Consider the following 15132-nt stretch of genomic DNA (forward strand, 5'->3'; position numbering starts at 1 on the left):
GGGAAGCACTTTAGATTATTCCAGTTTCCTATAGCACCCATTTAAAAATACTGAATCATTCATTTATTTAGCTTTACCTTTAAGGATAATTAATGAATTGTATACACAAAACTAACTACTGAATTATGACTATTACTTAGAATATAGTCATAGAATTAAGTTATATTTTTATCCACATTTGTGAAGATTGTTTGATAAAGAGTCATGTAGACATTCCCTTGATATTAGTTATTTTTAATCTTAAGTAACTGAGAGCCGTATTTCCTCAGGATCACTGAGTATGCAGTTTTAGAAAAGAGAAAAAAAATCTACTCTTTTATGCACTGTTCACAGATAAGTTTTCAGGGAATGTGAATCATTTAATAAGCTAATTTGATATTGAGAAAGAAATACGAGCTCTCGATCATTTACTTCAGGCACTAAGTCAGATACTGTGATGAGCTAGACCTTCAAAGTGTGCATGAAGTTTTTCCTCTTTAATCAGTGGAGAAAACTTGAGTCTTCTGAAAGCCAACATATTGATCTGATCAAGGAATTGCTGAGGCTGCTGCAAAGGAAATGATATGAATATATATGGAATAGAAATATATAAGGGTATAAAAAAAATCCAGTTGACCTTTCTCTGTAGTTTTCCTATTCTTTTGTCTCTGAAAACTGTCTCTTCTGGTAGCCTTTAGCCACCAAACATTGTTACATATGGTTTGAGCAAATGAAGAATAGGGAAACAGGAAAGTGACACTGTCTGTGTATGAATCTTCGGAGTTGAAGGATTTTTTGAGGAGTGGAGAAAGAAATGTGACAGATGCCCACTTTCACTTAACAGAGCATCTGCTAAACCAACTGCATACAGGTCTGGGGCAGGAAAGACTGGTGGGCTACATCTAAGTATGAAACAAAGAGGATTAGGACCAGGAGCCAAACTCATGAATGAAAAGAAGAGGGGGCAGAAGGCAAAACTTATAACTGCCATGACCACCATGCCCACATATCCAAGAAAAGAGTGTAACCAACTATGCACTACAGTGCAAAGAGAAAAGCATTAATTATGCCTGCTAGGACTGGTTTCTCACCTAGACTATCCCCTGAACCATGTTTTGACATTGTTTGGGCAGATGCCAGGAATTAAACAGTATGGACAATTGTGGGACAGGTCTCAAGCCTGCATTTGGTCCTTTTTGATGCATGTTTATAGACACAGTCATAAAAGCCATATCCTAGCCCAAAACGGGAAGATGACGGGCACTGACTCTTTTAGGCTGTTTTGAGAAGAAATGGGATATTAGATGATAGAAACTGGCAAAAGTCTATATAGCAAAATTATGTAATAAAATATAAGAAAAGATTTTTAGCTAAATATTGCTTACTTTGGTGTGTATTTTACTAGTTATTCAAAAGCTAGATAGAAATCTGAAGAGAATATAAATACTCCATGAATTAAAGGGGACTTGTCTTTTTAGATCTATTAGGAACATATTTAATTGCAAAACCATGCAAGTTTCACTTTTTTTTTTCCTTGTGAAGATTTGCTCTTGATAAAACCAAACATAATTATATTAATCATTACAGAGCTATTTACACATTAACTATGACACACTACAAGGAACTATTCCTGTTCACCTTCTTAAAAAGAATAAGTGCAATCCACACAGTGGTTCTTTAAAGGCTGTACCCTTAAATTTTGCTTTGTGAAAGCATGAGGTATTCTGAATAACTTGATGGAACAGGAGAGAGTTCTGAATGGCTGTTTCGGGCCATTCTATGGAATTTGCATTTTAATTTGTCTGACAGGTCCAGTTTTCTTTCTATTGTGAGAAAATGTTGAAATTTTACCAGCTGAAGTTTTATTAACCACAAATATCCACTTTAAAATTCATAATACTGTGCTTTAGCACTACAGAGCCTCGGAACAAGCAGTAATTTCATTACAAATTAATTCTGAGTATATGTGTATGTAATTATTAAAATAGTTGTTTCCTAACTGAAAATTTTAGACATTTTCTTTACACCTTTGGACAAGTTAATATCAATGCTGTGGCTTTTTTTCTGTCTTCTTTAATATATTTGAAAAAATACCCTTTCAAACATTAAAACCAATTCAGTTTCTTGGTATATTTTGATATATGAGTCAGAGGATGTAAAGTGCTGCATTTAAGATACACATCACTAACTCTGATACAAAAAAGATAAGCAGACTAGGCAGATGCCATTCAGATAAGTAAATGAACCATATAATGTGGAAAGGTTTCTAGAAAGTATTAACAGGATCTACAATGTACAAGACCTAAAAATCTTACGTTGGGAAAAGGTGAATTAACCCACACTAACAGACAGAAATCCAGCTTACCTATTTCCTAGGATTCCCAAAGCTCAGCAGGTGTACCATTGCTTGTGTCTTATAGCTAGAGTAGGTATCTCTTCTGAAAGCTCCTTTGGTCACTAGCATTTCTACATATCTCTAGCTAGGACTGGAAAATTTTAAGACACACTTCATAAACCTATAGGATTATTTGACCTTCTAGTACAAATTTCATGGATATGAACATGGAATGGAAGATCGAAGGGGGAACAAGAGAGTATGCAAAGACAGAAGAAAATGGACAATGTTTTAAAATAATTTTCTCCCCTATGGCATCCTAGACTGTCTGTGAAGGCAGAAATCAGACTTTGTTCTCTGCCAATATTTATAAAGCTTATCTAAGCAGTTCAGTATGAAGTCTTAAATGAAAAATTATATGTTAATTACTACACTGGATCAGATTACTCATCAGAGTACCAGTGTCACAGTAGCCATTTTTAAGTAGAGAGATAACAGACTTAGTTAGAAGCTGATTTAGGCATGGAAGCATGGCTTACACCTCTTCATTCTTTATATAATATCATAGCTAGCTGCATTCACCACGTAGATGTCTACTTGTTTTTATTTTATTCTTACTTTACTCTTAAGACCTTGGCCTCATCCTCATTCAGAATTAAATGTGCTAATGTATAGTTTAGTTAAGAATCTTTGTTTTTCTTGTGAGCAAGATTAAACGGAGATGTCAGCCTAGTTTCTCTTTTCATTCACTTTTCTGTTGTTTACATCTAGTCCCTTTTAACAATCTGTTCTCAAATATCTGTTCTAATCATTCCAGTTCTCCATCTGTTATTTTTTTTTATCATGCATCTCTGAACCTCTCTCTGTTCACAGGTTTCATTTACTTGCAAAGTAGCACTCCTCTTTGCTTTAGATGACATGAACTATTCAAGCCTAAGCTAGTCACTAGGCTGTCTTTACAGCCAGTGGCAGAACTTCCAGGCAACCCATGCCCTTACTTTAGATGTCTGAGATGGTATTAATTGCTCTCCTGAGCAGTGGTTTCCCTTGACTATAAAGGAAGCTTAGGGTGACTTTGGCAAATTTGTGATGCTTAAAGTAAGTAAAATTAATCCCCATCACATAAATTCAATTGAAAAGAGTATTGCAAGTGATAGCTACTGAAAATTTTAAAAAAATCTATTTTTTTAGACTGCTCTTTTTGCACACTAATGCTGTCCTTTTCTCTGAGCTCTGCTGAAAAGTGACCACAGGATTTTACTGAATTCTTTTAGATTCCTACATTATGTATGGTTTGAACTACTCCCTCTTACATGCTCTGTCAACACTGAATTTAATCTGCCAGTGGATATCCTCTTCTTTTCATTTTGCTGTACCCCCTGGAGATCTTCAGTTTTTACTGTCTTTGACTAGTCTAAATAACTTTGTGATATCTGCATATTCTAGAACATTACTGATCACTCAAACATCAGTATTCATAAAATTAACATTAACAAAAAGTGGTTTTTCTTGTGCTGAAAATTCTGTTTATTTTCTGTCAGTTCCAAATAACATCCATGACAACACACTGCACTTCAAGATTATGTGGTGTTCTTATTAATATATTCTAAGAGCTGTAAGCTTGATTTTTGACAGAAGAGTCTCCTTTAACCATTTTTTGGCAGCTGCTGTTAAGGAAATTTATTTGACAACAGAGGGAAAATTTTCCTTTACAAAAGAATCCTAATCTGCCATAGAAATATATATCTCCTAATACTGCTCCCTATTTCCAGTTCCACACTCCACCTATACCTTTAAAGACAGTTATGCTTGTGGCACTCCAATCTTCCAGTCTAGCAATTTTTTTAAAATTAAAGGATGAATATTTCTTGATAGCAGTTCAGCCACCTTTTAGTACATTCCTTCAGAACTCTTAATAGTTTACTGCGATGGGACCCCAAATCAGCCAAAAGCCTGAGCTGGATCTGCTTAGGCCTTTAGCTCTCCAAAAAAGTTCAAAAGGCTGTTAAAAACCAAGATTAATTCTTTGATCTAAAATCAGGAACTCACCTTTTAAAACAGAGAAAACTGAAAGCAAGTAGTTAACACAGCATGGTAATATGGTTTAAAAGCTTTTCTCCCACTGCATGTTGTATTGTTGCAGGTGGGTCTGTGCTTTCAGCTAATTCAGGGACTCTGAGTGGTAGCAAAAGCTCCTGTTTTTTCACACTATCCTTTTCCTGTGCCTGCTCAGCTGGTCCTGAGGACGAGGAGGAGGTGGAGGAGGAGGAAGAAGAGAAGGAGCAGGATGAGGAAGGAGGCTTCCACCTCCTATCAGAGGCTTTTATTTCACCTAATCATTTCTTAAAGGAATATAATACAGAACTGAGAGCACACAAATAAATACCATCTGTCCCAGCCATGCATGATCAAAGCAAATTGTTGCTTTTATATTTGTTAAATTTTTCATAGCGTATTCTCTACCCTTGAGAGAAGAGTTAAGAGAAGATGGGCCATGCTTTAATGGAAATGGAAATGCATTTGATTTGACCGAGCTGCCTAAATAAACCCCAAAGCACAGGTATTGGATCATCTGGATTTGGAACCAGTATCTAATGTTTTGTTCAGAAGCAACGAAAAATTGGAATTAAAAGCCACCACACTGAAAAGTTTAATAGTGGCACGGCAACTGTCCTTATGGACCTTCTTAGCTACTCCCAAATGTATAATAATGTGGCTTGGCATAGCCTACCATATAGTTAAGGTAACTTTCATCACTTCCCCTGTGCCATGAGCTGAGAATGTGCAATAGACAGTCATCGCAGCATGGCTGTTGTGTAGTAACTTGTTAAGCCACAGTTACTTGCTTCTGTGTCTTGAAAGAAAGAGAAAATAAAATTTCATCTGTGGAGGATCTCAGGAGATTGGCATATCTGTCAAACACAATAAGATGTTCAAATTGTATATGGACCACTATAGCACCATTCAATTAGAAATGAACTTGTAAACTGGAATTAGTAGAAGGAAACCAAGAACTCAGTGCAATACTGTGAAATTTGCTACAGAACTGGATTTTTTTTCTGACAAGAAGCAGCAGTTGATCTTTAGTACTGAATCCTTTTTCTCATATATCTGAAATGGAAAGTGATTCTAAAATGAAAATACGGCAAAAGGCATTTAAAATATCTGAAGGTGCTGAAGGAATATTTTATGGTAAATAACTATGGAATAACTATTGGATAGTCCTGTTTAAAGTCGAATATATATAAGTTGGGCATCCTTTCTGCACATATCTGCTTCCTGCATGGAATGTGTCTGCTGACTTAAATGACAAGAATGTTATTACAAATTATAAACAAGACCTCACACATTTTTAAACTCTTGTTGGTACAGCAGAATTAACGTTAAGACAAGACAACAACTGCATAGTTCATTCCTCTCAGTTGAGATCAACATAAACTTTCCCTAAGTGCCAAGTACATAGCCAGTCAGACACAGTTACTCCAACCCCCTGAGGATAACTACACTAAAACTGAATTATTCCCAATACATTTCTTCCTTGTTTGTGAAAATAAGAAATTACTCTTTAGTGATAACAACCTTCAGTTCCCATCTCACCATATCACCTGAGCTCAAGTATTCTGGTCAATGAGTTGCACAGCAGTCACCCTGTCCTTTTTTGATGGTTGACCAAGCAAAGAGAGGATAAACTCACACCAATATGTCAAGGCACAGAGCTAGGTAGTCAGAATAAAGCTATAAATTCATTTTACTTTTATCGGTTTCTTTCTATTCCTTTGATGGTTATATAGTTAAGAACAGACCTACTCCTGAGTGCCTAAAAATATCTTATATGTGGGAAGGGAAAGATAATCAAAAGAAAGACTGTTAAGATTATGCAGTTTTCTAGACTAGCCAGTGCACAGCATGGTTTCTAATTCAATTGGAAAGTTGTTGCTATTTTCCATTTGAAGCCATGAATATGTAGAGACACAGATTATTTGAATGCATCTTCTTAAAACATTTCCCAGTGTTTTTTTTTCACATTTTTCAGAGGACAAACAGATCAGAATGCAGTACAACATGCCAAGCAGCATGGGCTGTGCTCTTTAAATAAGCTCATCTTTATATTTTGTCATAAAAATGCCATGAAACAAGCATTTCAAGAAAGATACTGTCATTTCTTTATAAATTTGTACAAGGTCTAGCATAATGAAAGACTGACAACTGGAAGAACCTTTAAGTGGTACTACAGTGCAAACAGTAAACAATAGAAATAATAAATCACTGGTTAAAAGCTAAAGTTCCCCATACTGCCTACTGAAATGTTTTAAATATTTTAAGACTGCCAGAGTTCTTTTTGGAGTTCTTTGACATGTCTCCAAACACAAGGCTGTGCCTTACAGGGGCTAGTGTTTACAGTCCTGTCAATCTAAACATGAACTGGACAACAATAATAAATATTTATTATTGCACAGCAAGTTAGATTTTCAATAGGGACATTCCAACAATTTCCCTGCTTTATTCTGCCAACTAATTTCTAAATGACCATATTTTCTAACTAATTCTAATGACTTGCTGAAGAACTGACTGACATATAGATGCAGGAAGATGCTAACCGAAAATCTGAAAGAATGTATTGACACCAGAAGTTTTGCTATTACACAAGCATATATTTTGAATTTGTTCATTACATACAACTACCTGATACTTTCCTGGCATTATAAAAGTGCAGCTATAGAAAGTTAATTGAATAAGGAAGATACTAAGCAAAGATGAAATGCTTAGAAAATAACTTTTCAAACTAATTTTTTTTTCTTGAATTTTTAATAAAATGCTGTGATATTGCAGAAGCGTTTATGGCTACCAATAAGTGGAATTCAGTTTCTAAGCATCTTCATATTTGATGTATGTTATTATTTGATTATATTGCCTGGCAACTCTCCAGTGTTGAAAACAAAGTTGGAAAAATAAATTTGTATAAATTTTTGAAACTGTCACACATAGAAAAAACTGATGAAGAAATCACAGGCTTAAATAAGGCAACTAATAGATATTTTTTTTTTAAATTATTGCTTATCTGTCTATGCTGATTATTATCATCACACCATAACATGTGCAAAGACTGTTCTTTGGGAGAACAGAATATTAAAAGAGATAATGTCAAGAAAATTAACATTTCTTAAGCTATTAAGTATACCATTATTATCTTAACTAGCATGATTTTCTAAATTACCATTTGAAACACTGTATATCCTGGAAATGCTCTAACATATACCTACAGTTCATAGTATTCTGATGAGTATTTTCTGGATTTTATTTAGACTTTGAAACTTTGCATTTAGATCATGAGATATGATTATGGAGAAGTCCAATGTGTAAGGCATACTGAGTGTGTTAAACCAGAGAGGAGATAACCAAGCAACAGAGATAATCTGGAGGAGGAGGAGCAGCTGAATCTGGATTGCGGTAGAAGCAGCAACTCTATAGTACATACTTGCAATTTCTGATTTTCAATAGATTATAAATTTGATGTAAAAAATTCCTATTTCTTACCTACATTTCCAGTCATTAGGTATGAATTCTGAAAGTCCATCATTCCCATTCCAACAATGTGTATAAAATCTTCAATCACCTGCATTAACTCCACCGAGCCTGGATAGATCTAACAAGGGAAGGCCAGACATGCTGTTAACTATAATATTAAAATCTGTACAGCATCAAATTCAAATAATATCTAAATGAAATGTGAGACTTAACAGTCAAACTGCTCTTCCCATGTTTCAATACCTAATGTTTTCTGTCACTGTAAAACAACCATTTTGTCATTAGATCCTCATGTGAACAGACATGATTTCCCATAAAGCTACGTGAAATCAGCTTTGCACTGGAACTGTGGAATGTTTGTTCTAAGTCACTGCAGTTATCAAAAAAATTTTTACTGGCTATTACTTTCATTAATGGTTAAAGCATTTAATATTCCAGAATAACTCTAATTGAAATATTCTTCTTTCCTCTGGAAGATATCTTCAATAACTTCAGAACTATTGACACAAACAGTTGAAAGCAAATCTTACCATGGCCTCTCCAGCATGATAAACCCTTGCTGCTTTAATCAATATTTAAGTAATATAAATTGTTACTGGTAATACTATTTTCATTGCTGATGTGGAGTAGTAGAATCATAGAATAGCTGAGGTTGGAGGGGGCTTCTGGAGATCATCTAGTTCAACCCCCTGCTCAGAGCAAGATCAGCTCTAGCAGGTTGCCCAGGACCACATCTGGTTGGATTTTGAACATCTCCCAGGACGGAGACCCCAGAGCCTGTCAATCACTCCTGAGCATTCAATCACTCTCACAGTAAAAATGTTTTTCTTGTATTTAAATGGAATTTGCTGTATTTTAATTTTTGCCCCTTGCTTCTTGTCCTGCCACTGGACACCACTGAGAAGAGTTCGGCTCAGTCTTCTTTACTCGCCCCCCTCAGGATTTTTTAACATTGACAGGATCCCCACTGAGCTTTCTCTTTTCCAAGCAAAATAGTGTCAGCTCTTTCAGCCTCTCCTTGCATATCAGATGCTCCAGTCCCTTAAACATCTTCATGGGTCTTCACTGGGCTCATTCCATTACGTCCATGTCTTGTACTGGGGAGCCCAGAAATGGACACAGTAAACTAAAATAAATTGCAGCAGCCTTTGCATTGCTAATGCAGCCTCTCAGTATGACTTGGATGAGCACATTTCTGAGAAATATAATTTATTTGCAAAGCTGTAAGCTACTATGATCACAAAAACATTAGAAATTGTTATATTCAACAATAATGATGCATCATCAAAACTGCATTAAAGGTGAAAACAGTTATTAATAAGCTTAAAATTCTGCTCATATCACATACATGACAGATCCCTTTTGGTTGTTATAGCCTTTTATGAATGGACAATTTTCAGTAATACAGTATTTTGCATTAAAAAAAGAATGGATGACCTGTTCACAGTGCTTTTTTCTTCATACCAGTGAGATGTCCAAATTTCACTTTATGAGCAACATTCAACCCATTCTTTCCACTGCCAGGACTACAGACTATAAAAAATGACTATAGAGACTATAAATTCCAGTATGCTGCACTCCATCTTCATCTTGCTTTATCTGTCTAGATCCATAGCTGCTTGGTTCAGGATAGAGAATTTCACAACGTGTTTTGTTTTCTACATGGATCTTTTTATAAAAGGCAGGGCAGTAATACCATTTTTATGAAGACTTTGTCGTGACATTTATGATCCTAACAGGTTGCAAATGCTGCTTCAGGTGAAGGAGACTTAACTTCCACTTTCCTAATGATGAGTTACTGAGGTAGTAAGTGTGTTTTTTGCATCCATCTCATAGCACACATGCTCACAGATTATGTACTAAGGATAAATTTCAGTGAAAAGATTTTTTTCACCCTAGTTCTTGCACATAAAATTTTATAGAAATAACTTCAGCAGAAACTGTTGAACAGTCAGTGTTATAGAGGTACTCTTCATCTTTATATATCTGAAGTACTGGTTAAGCAATAGGATGCCAGCAGATGGTGATGAAGAATATGCAGAATAGCTCCTGTGTTTTGAAACACCAGTATAAACTTATGCATTGTGGACTTGAAGTGGTTTCCTGTGTGCAGTGCTTTACATCAGTTCTTAAAAAAAAGGCAAGTATTAAAGTGAGTGCTGCTTATCTGAATGCTATATAACCTGTAATTAATGGTATCAACTGCTGACATTTAATCTAGAAAAAAGGATGTGCTGAGGCACTGCAGCTGTATACTTCATAGAAAGTCAGCAATTTGCTGACAGTGAGTAAGATTTTCTTTCCAGCAAAGAATCCAGAAAACAGGCTAAGAGACCTATGCTAACTGTAGCTGTGGAGTTCAAGAAAACCATGCAAGCTGGCAAAAAAAGTTGGTTAGATTGCCCTTTGGTGTGCAGTGTTTCATTACAAAAAAAAGTCAGCTAAGTGGCTGAACTGGAAACAGAATCACCTTTACTCTTTTTTAATGAGTCAATAGTGTTTGCACTAGATTGTATTCACAGCACATAATGACTTGCACACATTCTTTTCAAGTTCAATTCCTACCTTGATTTTGACATAAAAACTCAAAAAGTCGTCGCACAGGATGTAATAATTTCAAATAATATTGTTTTGGTTTTAAAATCCAATTCTATTTAAAATCCAATTCTATTTAATTCTTATTGAATATAAATATTCAATTTATATTCTATTTATATTGTTATTCTATATAACTTTTCAGTGTTTTATCCAAAATATGACAGAAACTAATATTTTGTATAAGAAAGTGTTTTTTTTTCCAACAGTGAAAGAAAAAAAGAATCTTGGGAGTACTTAGGAGTCCAGCTCACCCTTCCTAGCTGGTATGAAGAGCTACTTGCTTCAATAGTTTCTTTGAGACTGCTTGTGTAACTGCCCAAGAACAGTAACAAGACCACTGGCATGGTTTCTTCGGGTGCCATAGCTCAGGAGTCTAATATTTAGTGAATTCCCTAGCTTTGTCACCAGGCAGCTATGCCCATGCTACTCCTGCATTCAGCTCATCCTGGTGTTTGCTTGGGTTCCTGCGTACCAGAGCTGTACTCAGGTCTGTGAGACAACGAATTACCAGGCAGAGAGAAGGAGATATGGAAAAGTAGAAATAACTTGTCTCCTCTCCCTTTTTCAACACCACTTCTTCTACCAGCAGCAATGAGGGGAGGGAACTGGAGATTTATTGTTCCCTCTTTTACCTCCACATTCTCACCATTTCCCCTTAGGTGCTGTCATCCCCTGATCTTTGTGGGACAGATAGTGGACATGGCATGGGTAAGCAGGCAGGATGGAGGTAGAAGAAGACAAGGCTGATAACATAAGGAGTAGTATCCTGTCTGTTCATTAGTGTGGCTAAAATAGTTGCTTAATATTGGTTCCCTAATCTTGGTGCTGTTTATGGAAACTGCCCACATGCATGTGATTTTGCTGCTTCCATCCACCACCACTAAGGAAAATGACATATTTCATCTATTTTTGTACACAGAGGAACAGAAAAACAACAAAAGAAAAATATGATTCCTGGCTCAATTACAGTGGGTCAGCTGCAACATCATATGTTTACTGCAAAGTTTGAATTGGTAGTGAAAAGTCCTGATCTTCCCATTCTTAGTCATATTGTAAAGATGAACTTACAAAAATGAAGTTAAATAGCTTCAAAGACCTTCAAACACTTAGTGATTTATTAAGAACCACATTAAAAGTGAACAAATTTCAAGTATCTATATAACACAGTGGCAATGACCATACAAGAGCAGACCAAAGATCTACGTAAGTTGTTTTCTTGCCTTTGACAGTGGCAAATAGCAGATATCTAAGGAAGAGTATAAAGGGGCATGCACATAGTGATACTTCTTTTGGAATTCTTGACTAGCCTTTAGCACTTTTTTGCCAAAGGACTTCCTTAAGCAAAAATGGGATCTTTCCACAAACAGTCTATACTGAATTTTCTTTCATTAATTTGTCTATTTACTTTTTTAACTTGTCTATTTTCAGCGGCAAGAAGTTCTGCAACCTGATTTTCTGTAGAAAAAGTATCTTCTAGTATTCATTCTGAATCTGCCGCTATTTGATGTCCTTTAGTTATTTTAAAAGAAGCATGAGTGAATAATCACTCCCACATCACATTCTCCAATCCACTCCTGAATTTAAAAGCTTCTATTGCACGTAAGTGCAGTTGACTCTTTTTCATACTGAAATATCTTGCTTTGTTTAATCATTCTTCATATAGAAATGTTTCCCTGCCTTTGACTACCTCCATAATTTTTTCTCTGTACATAATTATCTGGTCATCCCCATTGTCACTGTTATTTGTATCTGAATAAATTTGATAGTTCTATGGTCATGTTAATGAACATAAATATTAATATTTTCCTGTAACATTCTTGGTATAAGCATGCAGAAAATACTTATATCCAACCAAATAATAATTTTCATTTGAATTTTAAACTTTTTGATTATAAAATAATGATTTTTGTTAGACTTTACTATTAATGATTTTTGTTAGACTTTACTATTTTATAAAGTGCTATCATAATATCTAACTTAGTCCTGAAATTTGTGAGTCTTAAGAATAGCAACTGTTCTCCTAAATTCAGCCTTTTAAAAAAGGTCTACTGTTTAAATTTCTGTAAGTTGTTTGTTGGTGTCGTATGAGTTCTTTAGGTGAGTTCTGATGTATTCTGTTCAATAAAAGCATCATTGCAGCTAGTCTTTAGTAGCATTTTTCAGCTTTCATATGTACTTCATTACATCAGAAGACATAATGAATAATCCCATGGAATGCAATGAAAATCTGTTCATCAAGAGAAGTGCCTTATATTCTTAATATAATTTTAATCTAAGGAATTAGCCAAAAGGTCCTGGAATTACTCCTTTTTGAAAAGGATCAGTTATTTCCAAAATATTGTCTCACTTAGGATTTCCTTTCACGTACACCAGGGTGTACGTTTAACCTGATTTTTGAAACCATACATTCCCCTTTGTCATGACTTACTGAAATAATGTGTGGCTTCTGATACAGTGAATGTTGTAATATGCATAGTTTCTAATTTTTTAAATTGATGAATGACAAAATGCAAATCTTACCTGTTGCGCATCTTCCCATTTCTCTTTGTTTTCTTCATCTAGGAGGTTACTAATGATTTGAAAGAAGTTCTGAAAAAATCAATTAAATAAAAGACTAAGTAAAATGTCTTTCAATGACATAAGCAGTCATATCCTTAAGTTGACATTAAGAAAGTTTTCCTTTCTCTATTGCAGATGCAGTTCTGCAGCTTATTTTCTGTCAGTGGGAGAGATGAGATAATAAAATAATATATTAGACTGATAAAAGGGTACATATATTTTATGGTTAATTGTTCATTTTTCACCATATAATCACATTCCACACTACTGCTTTGTGTAAAATAAGAACCATTTTAAACTTGCTAAACTTCTAAATGTGACAGGGTTCTATTTTCAAATTGCTCTCATTCCAGAAACTAGGCAACTACATATTTTGCAAATAAACAAAGTACACTAAGAAAACACCCGGCCTCTAGTTTCTATTCAAAACGTGAAAATGATCCTTAATGACCATAAACAGGGCATACAACGGTATTTCATTGGTAAATGTTGTGTGAAACCAGGTGCATCTTACTTTTAAAAAGTCATATTTGCCTCTGTCCTTTTAGTAATTTCAACAGAAAAGGAATAATTAATTTCTGTTTCTTTGACCTTAAACTGTTAATTTATTTATTTGATTCTTCTATTCATTTATCTATAAGGAAAAAACCAAATAAAAGCCAGGGCATTTAGCTTTTAAATCACACATTTTAAAAATCATTCTTCCAAGTGTTTGTGGAGAACTTTCCTTTCTACTTTTGTCTGCTCTCTCTACCAATTTGTATTCCCAACTTCATCTTTAAAAGCTAAGAATTTGAGCAGAGTCTGTTCTCAGCTCTGTATCACTTTTTGTGCAGAATGTCAATTTTGTCTACAGCCTGCCAATTATATTTTATCTGTTCCTTCATAAAAGATACATGTAGTTTCCACTGACCTGAGCTGAAGAGTGCAATTAAGATCCTCACAACCTCTGAAAAATCTTTAAGTGGAATACCGACCATAGGACCCTATTGGAACTTGGATTAATGGTCATTCCCTCACCTCCACTTACTATTTAGCCAGTTTTGGGGGATAAATAGAGCTTAAATAAGGCTTAAATAAGAACTAACTAACTTACTGTTAATGAAAGTACAAAGCATTTGACTGCACGGTGACTGAAATGAGAGCAGAAATAACTTCCAACCTTAGTGTACTATGGATATTGTGGTTGTGCTTGAAAAGACATTGATTTCAAAATATGAAATATCACAGACATTTTAGGTGTATCACAACCATGTAAAACATTGAAGGATACAAAATTGAATAAAACATGAAAACTGTTCTTACAGGAACGCTATTTTTACATAAAAACATTTTTACCAGTTTAATCTAATCCTAACACTGACTACTTGAAAAGCAAGAGGATCCATCTTTGCATCATCATTAGGAAGTTAATTATACTAAGCATAAAATTTACACACATAAATTGCTTTAACTTGGTAAATTTAATATAGAGGTGACTGACACTTTGGTGAACTTGGGCAAAATAATCCTGTACATTAACGAGGGCACAATTCTTCTCTCACTGAAGTCAGTAACAAAATAGCCATAAGCTTCAGTAACACAAAATTTCATGAAAAGAAGGAAATGGCTCATAAGCTCCTGTGAAAATGACAAGTATGCATTGGGACAGGATGATGGGGATTAAAGACAGGACATAAAAGAAAAATGTTCTCATGGTTTGATCCAATTTGCAGTGATACAGAAGGGAAATTTCCAGACAAGCTTCTCTTCTTATCTGAAGATAAGAAGAGAAAAATGTAGCTACATATTGCTTATATACCAAGGATACATTTCATCTCTTTCAGGTATTCAGTAGCAAAATAAAGCATAATGAAAAGAGTTATCTTTAGTATTCATTACAAAGGATTTGCCAGTTTAACCAGGCTGTCAAATCATAATTGTGTAACTGCAACTTCAGCTAGGAAAAATGTACAGCTTTACTAGTCCCCCAAGTAAAACACACTATACTGGCCAAAGCAGTTCCATGGCATTATAACCACATCTACTCTAGGACATTATGATTTTGGCAAAGAGTTCTACTAGGTAGAGTTGGCCTTAGGGGGATTTTGCCTGAGGAAAACATTTTTTAAAGCATGATAGTTCTGCACTCTTCC

The 15132-nt window shown here is 35.0% G+C and overlaps 1 protein-coding gene across 6 annotated transcripts in view; it reads right to left on the reverse strand.

Annotated features, from left to right (window-relative positions):
- The window catches only part of ADGRB3 (adhesion G protein-coupled receptor B3), a 465784-nt gene that overhangs the window by 221297 nt on the left and 229355 nt on the right, over window positions 1-15132 (reverse strand). For all 6 annotated transcript variants that reach the window (XM_009475647.2, XM_087776085.1, XM_087776087.1 and 3 more), the window contains 2 exons: window positions 12959-13027; window positions 7850-7958 (listed from right to left, as the gene is read on the reverse strand). In XM_009475647.2, coding sequence (XP_009473922.1) covers window positions 7850-7958; window positions 12959-13027 — 178 coding nt within the window. The remainder of the gene's footprint in view (window positions 1-7849; window positions 7959-12958; window positions 13028-15132) is intronic.

This window comes from Nipponia nippon, unplaced genomic scaffold (genome assembly GCF_047370975.1).
Source record: "Nipponia nippon isolate SJK-2023a ecotype South Korea unplaced genomic scaffold, ASM4737097v1 scaffold_4, whole genome shotgun sequence".
Taxonomy (NCBI): domain Eukaryota; kingdom Metazoa; phylum Chordata; class Aves; order Pelecaniformes; family Threskiornithidae; genus Nipponia; species Nipponia nippon.